The sequence below is a fragment of the Takifugu rubripes genome, chromosome 3, assembly GCF_901000725.2.
Source record: "Takifugu rubripes chromosome 3, fTakRub1.2, whole genome shotgun sequence".
NCBI classification, from domain to species: Eukaryota; Metazoa; Chordata; class Actinopteri; order Tetraodontiformes; family Tetraodontidae; genus Takifugu; species Takifugu rubripes.
Window position 1 is genome coordinate 1,681,964 of NC_042287.1, and position 14,965 is coordinate 1,696,928.

General features: G+C 42.9%; 1 protein-coding gene across 2 annotated transcripts; it reads right to left on the reverse strand.

The window, feature by feature from the left end:
* Positions 1 to 838: 838 nt before the first annotated feature.
* On the reverse strand, positions 839 to 7,696 carry LOC115249249 (homeodomain-interacting protein kinase 1-like). 2 transcript variants are annotated; one of them, XM_029834400.1, is made up of 9 exons: positions 5,852 to 7,696; positions 5,350 to 5,519; positions 5,031 to 5,225; positions 4,748 to 4,923; positions 4,532 to 4,652; positions 4,336 to 4,455; positions 4,050 to 4,136; positions 3,793 to 3,959; positions 839 to 3,602 (listed from the first exon to the last, which is right to left on the reverse strand). In XM_029834400.1, exons 1-9 carry the CDS (start codon positions 5,871 to 5,873, stop codon positions 2,762 to 2,764), a joined length of 1,899 nt encoding a protein of 632 aa, XP_029690260.1. In that variant the 5' UTR covers positions 5,874 to 7,696; the 3' UTR covers positions 839 to 2,761. The 2 variants fall into 2 exon arrangements, with proteins under 2 accessions (XP_029690260.1, XP_029690258.1); XM_029834398.1 differs by having other exon boundaries at positions 5,350 to 7,696.
* Positions 7,697 to 14,965: the final 7,269 nt, after the last annotated feature.

Below are 14,965 nucleotides of genomic sequence, written 5' to 3' on the forward strand. Positions count from 1 at the left end.
ACCGTAATTCCCTGTATTTTTCAACAGTACTTCCGGCCTCTAACCGTAATTCCCTGTATTTTTCAACAGTACTTCCGGCCTCTAACCGTAATTCCTGCAGTCAATATTTTTATATTTGTATCTGGAATTTATAACTAGGACACTTCAATTGACAGTGACGACAAATTTTTGGAAATAGCCAATCTGCAGAGCTTGATTAAACAGGTGTCTGCTTACCTTTTTATTAGGGATCCCTTGTCGTCAGTTGTCCTCCGAAGTGACCGTTGTTGAATTCCTTGCCTCAGATGACTTCTCTCTTCATCACGTCGGGGTCACCAAATTGTTGGATCGCAATACCTCCTGTATGTAGCTGCCGATCCGCGTGTTCGTTGAATGAAGACTTCGAGAAGTAAAGTACCAATTTCAAAATGTATTTAACAATAGAATCAATTCCAGACACAAATATTACAGAGCTCCGGGCCAGTTCATAACCCTAGCAACAACAGAGTCAATTGTCAGGGCATGAAGTCTGACAACCTAACTATCCCTTGGCCCAGTCCTTTATAGTCACACACATGCAAATTCACAATGTCCATGCAATCCACTCCAGATCCCCTGCTGAGATGTCCTCGTCCTCTTCCTCCAGTCCCTTTGGTGTTGGTAGAGTTCTTCTTTTCCATTGTTTTCCCAGGTGGCCAGATCCCCATCTTCATGCAAATGTGATCATCATCAACCCCCCTGATATCCTGTTTACAATGAGTGTTTGACACCCCCTGCCTGACTGGCTCCTGAGATAACAGTAGATCAAACAACAATCCTGCAACTGGAATGTCTCTGTTTTTAATTACATTTAGTCTACCTTGCCTAACTTCTAAGGGAAGACAGGAACATATGGTGAAACACATAACAACAAGATAAAGACAATTCTCAACATCCCTTAAATTCCTCTTTTTCCACATACTTGAACTCGACAATCCCGCGTCACACTTGTCCTTCTCCTTTTTATTTTCAGTTACGATTTTCAACATTATTTGTAAGCCCTTTTCCTCATCTTGCCCTGAGAATCTGGCTCTGTACTTATCCTGTAACTTTTTGCTTTTTTCCCAAGTTTTTTTTTACCATCTATTGTTTTGGCCAGCTGTCGTTTAAACAGTTTTTCCAGCCAACTGTCGCGGGGCCCCTCGCCCCCAGTGTTCTGTGCCTCAGCCATAATTCGGACCAATCTGTCCAGAACCAAATTCGGACCAATCTGTCCAAAACCAAGACAAAAGTCTACCAAATCTGGACCAATCTGTCCAAAACCAAATTCGTCAACTTGTGGTTACTTCTCGGTCAAAACGGCCAAACGCCTCTCTTTACTCGTTTTCAAATTTAACGATCAACACGGTTCACTCGACATCATTCAGCACTTTCGATTTAACAGGCAGTGCTCACCTTATAATCGGGCCCTTTCAGAATGATGCCGAGGACTGGTTGATCCAGACCCTTGACGTGCGTGCCTGTCCAACTCTCCTCTGGAGCACATCACATCGGGGTCACCAAATTGTCGTCGAAATCATCCTCAGAAGTGTACTCAGACAGGCGCATGAACGAAGTTCACCACAAATTGAGACCAGATGTCAAAGTTCCTTTTCTACCTTGGCAAAGGGAAGCCCCGCTCCGTTACAGACACGTCTGCTGTCGCGCTGTCCTGGAGACTCTCACTCCACCCCAGCATTGTCTTTTTTATTAAAACAGGCATGATTACATGGCAGGAGGCGTTTCTTTAGTTCCATTGTTTTCATCAACTGAGTCACATTGCCCATATTTGACCATATTGAAGTGGCTCTCGGCCTACGCACAGGTGCACAGCCATGAGAACCCTAACCCAAGCAGATATCACACATTATTGTTTTGTCCTCCTTCTCACAAACACGCTCAGATACAGTTTCCCCAGTCCACTTTTCCCCAGTTAATCCTTCTCGCATTATCTACGAAACTACTCTACTTTCATTAAAATACTGTAGCTATAACAAAAAATGCAATTCGCTATATTTCACAACACTGAGACACGATGGTAGTCCTGTTGGGACAAGTTCTGCAGGGTGGCGTCAGCACTCAATGATTGAAGACAGTTAGACCTTGGACAATGTGTTTAACCATCAATAAAACTACAGAGATACCGATCTTGTTCCAGCGAGTGACCAGCGACGTCAACAGGAGCAGGAAATCTGCATAAAGCTTATGTGTCAGCATGAAATGAATGTTCAAAAAGAAACAGGTCCCAGATTTTACTGGCCTTTATTCCACTTTACTTACCATCAACAGCTGCCACACACAGATTCGCGATCAAAACCACCCGTTTTCAAAAGCCGTTTTGGACTGCTTAATGCCATCCAATTCTATGGATTCTGGGCACGTTAGAACCACAAGACTTTAAAATATTACCGTGGCAAGTTTAATAAATTTAGCTTACCCGGTGAGTTAAACACAAAGGTTTTGTCAGTTCTGAGGCGTTTTCCCCCGCTCTGTTCTGCATTGAGTTAATAGGGAATTTAGATCCTTTTACGGGGCGCTGGTTAATTTATCGTCCTCAAACCAACGATTGCGAATTAGTTAAGGATTATGGTTTTTGGTGTGTTTTTTAATCAATCTATGAGCTTTTTTTGTGCTGGATCCCACTTTTTGTGCCTAAGAGGCACACCCAATGAATCAACACACTATCACAATCCATATCTTCTTTAATAATACAAACCATAATTCAAGCACAGACAGCACACCCACAAGTCCTTACACTCACACACTATTCATCACAGTTGGCTTCCAAGCAGCTACAGAATACACTCTTTATACGCCTGCAGACTTTAGCAAACCATTTAGAGACTTTAGCTCGAAACACGCCTTTCTTTTTAGAAGGTGATTTGCTGCTGTTTTCAGAAGTTGTGGCATCAGAGTAGTCACTACAGGAGACACCCTCTGATGAATAGCTGTCAGCTTCAGAGGATGTACCATCAGAAGTTCCATTACTGGAGACTGTTTTTTCCTCAGATAATGAGGGAGCATTTTCTACTGAGGTATCTACATAAGAAGTATCACTAGACGAATCTTCAGAGGACTGTTGTTGCGAGGACTCTGTATTCCACTGGGCTTTCCGTGGATTTAGTATCACTGTTTCCTTCTGTGAAGACTCACTCTCTTCTTCCACTTGGGACTCTGTATGTTTGGCCTTATTGGCCTCTTCCATTAACTTACTGTTACGAGCAAGGCACAGAAGCTCCTCTGAGAAACTAATGACTTTTTCTGGTGAGGTCCCGGTGACTTCTTTTTGTGAGGGCTCACAGTCTATTTCCTCTAGAGATTTTGTGAATTTTCCCTTCAAGGACATGATGGCTTCTGCCTCAGAGGTCTCGCTGGATTCTGCCTCGGAGGACTCGCTGGATTCTGTCTTGAGCACTTTTCCCTTAAAGGGTTTGATGTCTCCTTCTTTGGTGGGCTTCTTTTCCTTCTCCAAAGTCTTTGCCTTTTTCTGAGAAGACCTTCCTATTTTTGGCTCAAATGAGTTATTTTCGTTTCTCTTCTCATTTGAATTATCATCTGAAACTTCTGTGAAGGCCAAACTGTTGATTTTTTCACACATTGTCAAGCTGCAAAAAACACATCGTGTAAATTAAAAATGTACAATTACAAAACATCTTATTAATGATACACAGTATCAGTAGAATCAGCTGTGTAGTGGGAGTTAGTTACACATGTGCTGTGCGGTTTGATATGTCTCTTTAAATGTTTCAAAAACCTACAACCTCACTAATATCAAATAGAAATAATGTCACTTACTAGTCTTTGCTCTCCACTGTTCTCAGGTGCCCCATTGTTATAAAGTCATGCTGCAGGGCTTTCTCAGGAGAGATTCTCAGACGCTCATCAAAGTGGAATAACTTCTTAAGGAGATCATAAAGAGCCCAGCGGTCCTTCATTTCATTTTTATCATTTGTTGGATTGGCCTGCCATTGTAATCAGTGTTTCAATACAAAGATAATCAATCAGGAACAATGAAATTAATTATAAGTGGTTTTAAAAAAAAGAGTGCTTACCGAAAACAATTGTGTTAGAGAATATCTAAAACTCTGAGGAACGTCTTTGAAGTTCTTTAAATTAGCTAGACCATATTCAACTGGTGTCTGAAAGAACAAACCCAACAGTTCGTGAACATACAATTTTCCTGCCCTCCCAACATTTCAGCAGATAGGAAAAGGATTTGAGATGTTACACCCAAATTCAAATATCTTTGGACTCTTGGAAATACCATGAGTGAGTAACATATTTATGTTAGCAGTGGTGGATAAGATCAGTATCAAAGTGCAGAGAACATGTGCTCACCTTTAATCTCCATGAATGACCAGAATGGTTTGCCACCTTTACAAAATATCTGCTGGTGTATCTCCCAGCATTTAATATGTAGTTTGGGGGCATACCCAGTAGGTCTATCATGTGTCTCATCTGTAAACCAAACATTCACAGTTGTTCAGAGGACATACTCTAATTGCCTATAGATATTTTTGTCAAGTATACTTGCATTTTGATATGATGAGCAATTGCGGATGGTTTGAGGGTTGTATAAAAACAAAAGGATTTGGCCAACTCCCCAAATATCAAGTGGATATGAGAAGGGGAGACCGAGCATAATTTCTGGAGCCCTAAAAACACAAGTCAAAATAAAAAATGTTATATGGAAAAAATAAAAGAAAAAAAGAAGACTTAATAATAATATTATTACTGCAGGACAAATAACCTCAGTCCAGATGCCTGCATGATGGTCCCTGTCTTGGCCTCATGGGTCTGAAGTGCCAGTCCAAAGTCGATTAGTTTAATTTTTAATCCTCTTTGGTCCACTAACATGATGTTGTCTGGTTTTAAGTCAGTGTGCAGGATTCCAAGTTTCTTGAGGTCTGATAGAGCCATAAACAGCTGGAAGAAAATTAATACTTTTTAAAATTAAAACTAGGATGCTCTGTGATCAATTTATGAAAGTTGTAGAATATTATCACATTAAGGTTTGCTAAATATTATTTTACCTGCTTTGCAATTGGTCGAATTTTAGACACACACAGTGGTTTGCCTTTTCTTAATTTAAAAACATTAAAGAAGTCATGGCTCAGCATCTCATACACCAGACAGAGCTGACTGTTGTGTTCAAAATGGTCCAGGAGCTTTACAAAGTGTGCATGATTCACACGAAGACTGGAATGGATAAATTCCAATATCATTTTCTGTGAAGGATAAACATGACTGATAAGAGACCAAAATCTGGGCAGGAGAACAATTGTTTTCTAGGAAGTGGTTATTGCCATTTTCAGAAAGAAAGATTTCCAGAGTTAAATTATTTTTCCTTACTTCTCTTTGGCCACTTTTGAATTCCTTGGAATCCTTGATGAACTTGATCGCCACAGACGCCTTTGTATTTATGTTTTGGCATCTGGCTACTTGACCAAATGCTCCTTCACCTATAATCTCCTGCACAGCAAACCCTGACTTCCTGCTGTGTATAACATCACCAGCACTTACTGTAAAGAGACAATCACCATGGAGGAAAACCATTTAGTCAACATGAAAACATCAAACACACAATTGAAACATTATCCCTGTCCTTGTAATAATGGCAAGATGTAGTCGTCCAATCCTGGGATCTATATACTGATAGCTTATTTACAAATAGCATACAAGTGCTGGAATTGGGACCTGATCTACGATGCCAATAAAACCTACAAAACGTAACGTATGATACAGTACATTATTCTTGTTGGGAAAATCAGCAGTGACTCTGCTGCTGTGCCAACTGTGTCATGTGACCTCCTAAAGACAGGTTTTACATTGTAAATACAGTTTGAAGTCTTACCTTTATTTATTGTTGATGGCATTATATCTAAAATGAAAATTCAATTTGGTTAATATGTTGGTAATTGTAACAATTTATTATTAATATTGTAATCTAGTCAAGAAGATGCCGGCACAATGGGGCAGCTGGAGTACTGCCGTGGTTGGTGTACCACCAAAAAGGGAAGGAGGCAGAACCAAATCTAACACTAGACAATAACTACCACATCAAAATGCCATGCCATCAAAATGTCAGGTTGTTGCATTTACGATCATTTTAACAGGTCAAAATTTGTTCAGGTAAGTTTTTTAAAGTACATAAAGATTGAGAACTGTCATGCTAACATAGCTTGTCAAGCCTCCACTAGCCACCATACTTTTATTGCCCCACTGTACAGGCAAGTTTTTGGTACAGTACTGGGTGTTACCTCAGTCAGATCCAATCTAATGCTATTAAAAAAGGTCTGTTCTTGTTGCATTAATAGATTTTAGTACACTTACTTTAATACAGAAGATCCATATACTTTTGTGTAGATATATGTAAAATTATACTATTTAAAGTGACTGACTGAGTTTGATGTAAAGGGTTGCCTTTTATCTTCAAAGTATAAGTGATATTAAAGTAATGGGGTATCCCCATCCTATACAGCTAGTCAAGAAACTACCATCACAACCAAAGCTGAGGCTTGTCCTCTAGTCAATGGACTTAATTACACCAGTAAAAAAAATTAGGAATGCCAAGGCCAGACTGAATAAATTTTAAGTCTTCAAGAGAATAATTTTATTTCACAGATTGCTTGATAGGACTAGGTGTTACAAGCTCTAAAAAAAATGACTGAGCACTTGCCTTGAGTGAGTTGTGGTAGATGAGGACCACATAGCGATGTTTTTGCCCATGCAGCACATCTTGAGTTGTGCACCCAAGCTTAGCATTGGCTGCTTTGGCCATTTATCAAAGACAGACTTACCTGGGGCAGGTTTACCACAGGCTGATCTCATTTGGGTGTGAATAAGTGGTCAGTTGCTCCCCATGCCTTCACAGGCCCAGCCAGAGAATGTACTTTTTTGTCACTGTCTGCTCTTCTGCTCTCGTGCTGAGGTGGAAAATTCCACTCACTCTGACTCGCCCCCTCCTTCACACCCATCTGATCAGCTTTCATCATTTTCACCTGTTGCTCCCTCTTAGGACTATTTAAGCCAGTGCTGGACATTCATTCCTTGCCATATTGTTATTGCTCTATGCCTGACTTTCCAGCACATAGTTTGATTGGATGTATTGGTTCTGACCCTGCCTGCCTTGGACTTTTCCTCTGCGTCTCTGCCCTGGTAAATCTGACAACCTTCTGTTCTTATAACTAAGAGTTTTGCTGTGTGTTTGTTTGGACCATTGCCCGCCAGGGACAGTGGGTTTTTTTTTTTCCATTCCGGGGAGGCTCACATGTGTGCTGTTACCCTCAAGTATTCAATAAAGCTGTTTATTAAAACTGTCCGGAACTGCCTTGTTGCAAGTGGATCCCACCACAGCTCTGTCACTTTTTACCTACTGTAGAGAGATCCTTGATGGTCTTACTCTGGGTTTGCCATCTGGGGTTTTGCTCTGTAGGAAGCCTAGTTGTGGAGCAAACAATGAAGCCCACAGTAGCCTACTACCACTGGGCACACCTTACTCATCCGACCTGGTTCCTCTGCTTTAGCTGCCAGGTGGTTGGCCTATGTCAGCTTTCTTTTCGTATGCCTTATCGGTGGCATCTTCCCAAGGGGCCATCAACTCGACAGAGCAACAGAGATAGCGACGATTGGTCCAGAGAACCAAATTTGGTTATAGGTTGGTCCCTGCGAATTTCTATAGGGAAAGGCCCTCACTTAGGCCCACATGCATTTCCCTACATTTAGTGAACTGGAGTCAAACAGTGGAACCTTAATTAGTCTCCCCTTCCTGCTCAAAGGGTGACATAGTGTTAACTTTTACTCTCCTGAGCTCATTTGCAGCCCCTATGTATTTGAATATTTGTTTGTGACTTCTTGCAGATGTGTTTGGGGTTTGCCAGGGCTGTATACAAGGGACAGGCTGGGTCCTCTTAGTCCTGAACAATTGTAACACTTAATGACACATCAGCTTTGCCAAACACAAGGGGACCTTTTGTGCACACACCTGGCAAACATTTTAAACTCTTAAAAACTGCGCAGGCAGAATGGACAGAACAACAACAATGGGTGGAGCACAGGGCCACAGTGGAGGAGATCGGGACAGGGGAGAAAGGACAATGGGCCGGATTCACCAATATGTTCTTAAGAATCTTCTTAGATTCTTAAGTTAAGAAAACCCTACATCGGATTCATCAACGCGTTCGTAAGCCCCAGAATTGTTCGCAGCTGTGTTCTTAGACTGATGAATGCCATCTGTTCGTAAGTTGCGAGCGCGTGCCAGGTGAGTCTAATTAACACACGATTAGCATAAGTCACCGCCCACTAATGCCCATAAAAGGAACTGCAGCAGGACCCTGTAGACAGAGCAAAAAGCAGCAAAATGCCCAAAGCTTGCCTCTCCATGCCTGATTTCTGACGCCGTGTTGAACAATCAAGAAAGGATGGCTAACATGCTTGATAAAATTGCCTCAACCCTGATGACTATAGCCAACACGCTTAAAGAAATCAACGAGAATGTAAAAAAAAGAATGTAAAAAAAATAAACGTGTAAAAGTTGTGCTCTGAAACCGGTCTTTTATTTTTTCTTTTTGAAGTGAATCAAGACTGTTAGACTGAAATTGTGACAATAATGCATTTTATTCACAAACGGGCAATTAATCGCGCTCGAACGTGAACCGCGTGCCTGCAGTCTGGCCCCATCATTGCGTCAGGACGCACATCCTCACGGGGTTGTGGCTCTGTGTCCAAACACATCCAGTGCCCCTTTAAAATGCCGATGGTGAGTTCAATGACTGCGCGCATGCATCTGATTGAATAAAATTTCCTGTGGAGTCTAAGGGTTGGTCAGTGGTGTCAACAACCAGGGAGCCAGGGCATATCCTCGATCCCCCTAATAAAATAAATCAAGATAAAATCAAATAAGACAGTTTTGGCATGGTTTCCAATTTGGTTGATTAAAGTTAAGTCATTGGCACATTTATGTAATTTTAAAATTCTCTGTAAATCACCAAAAATAGGAAATAAACAAATAAACATGACAGAATTATCATTGTAATATTGAATTTTATTGAACTGCACAAGAGAAGAAAACACAACCATGCCAACATGTCGGCACTGAAATGTGCGTAAGAGTACTCCTGAGTGTTCATAGGATTTGTTCTTACAAAATGACATCCTTCGGCTCCGGACGGCTCCGTAACTAAAGCCCTAGAAGGACTGAGGTCCCTCTCTTATGAATTGGCAGAAAACTCAGGTGTGGATCATGGACTTGGCTCTTGGATGTTCCAGATGTTTGGCAGATGGAAAGGGTTGATTTTTTCTGTACTTACTTCTTTAGCCGCTTTTACAGTGGCTGTTATGTGTGGCTGCTGTTGTATCCCATGTATCCGAACTTTGTGTGTACGCATGATTACTGTTGCTGTAGAAAAGGGAACCACCAATCCCAAGATGATAATGCCTCTCTGGTCGGCCCCTAAGGAAGAGGTGGTGGGGAACCGGAAGCAAGATGGATGGATGTGATCTCTACTTAGAGATCAACAGGGGAAATGTTGTAAAATATCGCAAATTACATTTTATGCTATAGCTATTTTAATGAAAGTAGAGTATTTTCATGGATAATGTGAGAAGGATCAACTGGGGTAAACTGGGAAACTTTATGTGAGCTTGTTTGTGAAGAGAACAGAATAACAATGTGTGCTATCTGCTTGGGTTAAGGCTCTCAAGGCTGTGCGCAGGCTGAGGGCCGCTTCGATATAGCCAAAATATGTGCAACGTGACTGAGCTGATGCAAACTATGTAACTATGGAAACTAAGGATGGGCGATACCACACTTTTGGGATTCGATACAATACCGATACTTTTTCTAGTATTTTCAGCGATACCGATACCGTTCATTTCTTACTGGCAATTTTTGTCAGTCAAAATATTATTACATTTAAGACAAATCACAAGACAAATACAGACCATTTATATAAACTTTATTATGGTCAATTGATAACTATTTCCTTATCCTTTAAACCTGCATACAACAGGAGAGAATTATTAATAATTAACATGAGAAAATTAACGAGAACAATGTCTGACACCATCACACTTTACTGAAGATTGCTGTTCAGAAAAAGTAGCATGTTCACATTTTCTGATTTGAGACGATTGCGCCTCTGGCTGATTATTTCTCCAGCCTTCGAGAAGAGTCTCTCTGCTGGAACAGATGTTGCAACTGTGCCCAGGTATTTTTTTGCAACTTTGTTCAGCAGTGGAAATGTGCTTTCATTTTTTTTCCACCAATTCAAAGGGTCCTCGCTTCTTGGGATGACCTTTTCCTCCATGTATCTTCTAATTTCAATATGTGCATCTGTGTTTGCTGTGCGCTTGCTCTGAAAAGCCACAACCCGGCTGTCAAACTCCCGCCACAATCCCTTGGACGATGAACACTCAGCAGGTGACCCTTGTGTAGCAGTTGATGTGCTCGCAGCAGCCTCATGTCTGGTTGACGGTGTTTCAGCACAGGGCAGGGCTTGCATCTCTGTGATGAGCCGTGCTTTAATCATTTCCACATTTGTAGAATCACAGAACACAATATTTTTGAAGCGAATATCGAGAAAGGTGCTGGCTGCAAGTGTGTGGTTGTGTTCTATGTTCTGGAACCGTCGCTTGCATTGTGCTGCAAGTTGTGAAGCCAGACTGTTACTTTGCGCAGCAGATGTGGTTGCTTGCTGGAGAAGAGACACTAGAGGTATGACTTTGGAAACTGTTACATACTGCTCTGCCGAAACCTCCTTAGTCGCCTCTTCAAATGGCCTGAGGACGTCAATGGCCTGCTTGATGTGGGACCATTCTTCACCACTTAGGCACATGTTGTTTCTTCCCAGAAGACAAAGTGCTGTTGTGATGGCTTCTTGTTGTTCATACAGTCTGTCAATCATGTACAACACAGAGTTCCATCTGGTATCCACTGCTTGGATTAGTTTATGCTGAGGTAAATTCAACTGATTTTGTACTTCTTTCAGTTTATCAGTTGCTCTGGTGCTGTGGTGGAAGAAACGAACGATCGCACTGCATTTCTCTTAGCTGGACTCAAGACTTGTGCAAGCCTTAATGGAGTCCTTCACAATGAGGTTGAGTGTGTGAGAGAAACAAGGAATATGCTTCCAACATGTTTTCCGCACAGCAGAGACCATATTGGCTCCACTGTCTGTAACAACTGCATGGATCTTGTTGGTGATGCCCCATTCATCTGTGATTTTTGTCAGGAGTTCAGCTATATTATCTGCTGTGTGCTGCACAGCTACATGTATGATTGCAAGACTGCATCTGCCAGTTCTTATCAATAAAATGTCCTGACACAGTCAAATAAGATTCCGTGGTTCTTGCAGTCCACATGTCAGTTGTTAAAACCAGACTGCTTGCTGATTGTATGGAGTCCTTTACTGTTTTTTGTGTTTGCTCGTACAGTTTTGGAATTTCACCTGCCATCATGGATTTCCGACTAGGGATCTGGTACCGGGGATCCACCACCTTCATAAAATGCCGGAAACCTTGATCCTCTACCATCGAGATGGGTTGCAAGTCCTTCACAATCATTTTTGCTAGGCTCAATGTGATCTCACGTGCTCTTTGAGACTCATCTGAAAAGGATAAAGTTTTCACATCACACTAGAGAAGTTGAAATGTATTTGTTGCAAAAGATATTAAGGATTTTATTAGATATAAGGGTTTTGGGTAATTGTATCTCATATGTTCTTATCTTGTTTCCTATTCTGAGCCAGCAATTTCCAACTTCAGTAGGCTACTTAAAATATTCAGTTAAATATTACTAAAAACCGATGCCTGTCGGCTAAGCAACAATTGGACAATACTGGACATAATTGCCTTCACCTGAAGGTCTGTTAAAATTAGATTGTGATCGGAATATTTATAGACTTTTGCACTACACTGTCAAAGGTAACTACCTTGATACACTTGGCTTTTTTGCAGACTCTCATGCAGGGTCTTCTGCCGGACTGTGGGTGGCGCAGGAGAGTGGGCTTTCGCAGCAGCCTGTCTTCTTTCAAGCTCACTGTGGCTCTCGGGATGCATACACTTCAAATGTTTGAATAAATTGCTCGTGTTGCTACTGTGCAAAACATGTTTATCACAGACCTGGCACCTAGCAGTGTTTTTATCGATAGGTGAATAATAACACCACACCACGCTTCGTTTTTTGTCTGCCATCTGAGATTTTCCTCCGGCTCTGCCTTTGGTTGACTGTGTCGGCTCGGCGGCGGGCTATGTTGCACGTTGATGCTCATTCGCTATCACGTGACATGGGCCAGCGCAATACGCCGCCAGGTATAGGGGTGTCCCGGCACATATTACTTTAAGTAACTAATCTAAAACGGCGGAAAGTGATACACCCCCATTTTTTTTTAGTTAGTATCGATATTTATAAAAGAAAATCGATACCAAATGAGTAGCTTGTGAGTATCGATATATCGATACCACGGGATCGATCCGCCCATCCTTAATGGAAACGCCTTTTACTGTGTCTTGTGCTGAGTTTAATAAAAGAACCAACTCTGGTGGGGGGAGAGACTCTCCAGGACAGTGCGACAGCAGACGTGTCAGTAACGGAGCGGAGCCCCCCTTGTACAAGGTTGAAAAGCAATGTTGGCTTCTGGTCTCAATTTGTGGAGAACTTGGTTCGTGCGCCTGTCTGAGTACACTTCTGAAGATTTCGACATCAGGATACCTGCAAAACTGACAATACCATTGCACAACGTGGCACAATAAGTTCCAAACCAGTATCTTCTAACTTCAAAATACAACCTTTTGACAGCATTATATCTAACAAAGCAAATTTTGCTTGTCAAATCTCAACAAAAATGTATTTTATGTAATTTGAAGTTGTGTACTGAAATTGAACTATTTAATTTTAAATGTGAACTTGTTCATCACTGTTGACTTGCAAGCAGCTACAGAAGACACCCTTTAACTGCCTGCAGACTTTGGGAAACCATTTAGAGACTTTAAACCTAAACACGCCTTTCTTTTTAGAAGGTGATTTGGTGCGGTTTTCAGATGTGGTGGCATCAGAGTAGTCACTACTGTAGAGACCCTCTGATGAATAGCTGTCACCTTCAGAGGATTACCCTCAGAAGTTCCATTACTAGACAATGTTTCTTCCTCAGATAATGAGGGAGCATATTCAACTGAGGTATCTACACGTATCACTAGCAAAATCTTCAGAGGACTCTTGTTGCGAGGACTCTATGTATTCCACTGGGCTCTCCGTGTATTTAGTATCGCTGATTTCCTTCTGTGAGGACTCACTCTCTTCTTCCACTTGGGACTCTGTATGTTTGAGAAATTAATGGATTCTGCCTTGAACACTTTTCCCTTAAAGGATTTGATGTCTCCTTTGGTGTGCTTCTTTTTCTTCTCCAAAGTCTTTGCAGCTTTCTGAGAAGACCTTCTTATTTCTGACTCAAATGAGTTATTTTCTCTTCTCATTTGAATTATTAGCTAAAACCTCTGAAGGCCAAACTTCATTTTTTCACACATTTTCAAGCTGCAAAAAACAGCTACCGGTAGAGTCGGGTTGGGTGGGTCAGCGAGGTCGGAGATCAGTATGCAGCGCTGAAGGTGGCGAGATGAATACAGAAGGGGGGGCAGAAAAACTTCACAACAAGTAACATCGATCTGAGCGATTTGATCTTGGCGCCGCACGAGTGGCAGCCTGTAACAGCAGCTCCTGCTCACCTTTGAGCTTTTCTTTCCTTTTTCTTTAAACATTTTTCTTCTTTTCTCCGCTCCTACTACTTTTGTTTTTGTGTGTTTGGTTTGGTTTTGTTTTATCTTCATCATGCACAACTGGATGGATTTACGCTTCTGCGGGCGGACGGAAGCAAGGAGAGTGGAAAGAGGATGGGAGGAGGACTGGCAGAGTTTCTGAACGATAGATGGTGTAACTCTGGGCACATCACTATCAAGGAGCAGCGCTGCAGTAAGGACATTGATGTTACGCTCGAGAGGACTGGCGGTCAAGTGTGGCGGAACCCCAAAGAAGGCAGACAGACACGGGAATTAAAAGTAAACTCAGACGGTTTTAATGAAGCAAAAAGACAGGAGGGAAGAACTAAATGAGGAGAGAGGCCGAGACAAACTATAGGGGGCGTGATGCGGCAGACGAACCAAGTCCGAGATCCAGGGGCGAGAGTCCGTGGGGGAGTCCAAGTGTCCAGAGGCCAGGAGAAATCCGTCCGAGGAAGGGGAAGAGGAAGAGGTCAGAGGAAGAGGGGCTAGGAAGGTTGCAGAGGAGCCGGGGGAGACGCTGGAGAAGGCTGGGAGTCGCAGGGAGTCGCTGGAAGACGCAGGGAGACACAGGGAGACGCTGGGGGTCGCTGGGGAGCCTGGAGAGATGCTGGGTCGACGGGAAGTGTTGCCAAAACATCAGTTAGATCAAGCCCTGGCCTGAGTGCAGAGGGGCCTTTTATGGGTGCAGAGTCGTTTGGGCGGATTGGGTGCAGCTGAAGGAGAGGGCCCAGGTGGTGGTGGTTGAGCTGATTGCCCAGGAGGAGGTGGGGCCAGAGTAGGAGTCACAACAGTACCCCCCCCCCTTACGGGAGGCACCAGACGACCGCCCAGGAGCATCCGGGTGGTCTCGGTAGAAGTCTTCGAGGAGGGAGGGGTCAGCGAGATAGGATGGGGGCACCCAGCTCCGGTCTTCGGGGCCGTAACCCACCCAATCCACCAGGTACTGGAAGCCCCTTCCCCGTCGGCGGACCGCCAGCAGCTTGTTAACTCTCCACACCGGCTCTCCGTCCGACAGGACCTGTGGGGGAGGTGGAGTCGGAGCAGGAGGGGACAGGGGGCTGGTGGAGAAGGGTTTAATGAGCGAGACGTGGAAGACCGGGTGAACCTTGAGGGCGGCAGGGAGATCCAAACGGACTGCAGAGGGGTTGATGATGCTGCAGATGGTGTAGGGACCGATGTAGCGGGGGTTCAGCTT

Coding starts and splice junctions, on each gene's coding strand:
- LOC115249249 (XM_029834398.1), bottom strand. CDS start 5,553: ATGGTTTTCCTCCATGGTGATTGTCTCTTTACAGTAAGTGCTGGTGAT. Junction 4,137..4,335: donor GTCATTCATGGAGATTAAAG/GTGAGCACATGT, acceptor TTGTTCTTTCAG/ACACCAGTTGAATATGGTCT. Junction 3,960..4,049: donor CTCTAACACAATTGTTTTCG/GTAAGCACTCTT, acceptor TTACAATGGCAG/GCCAATCCAACAAATGATAA.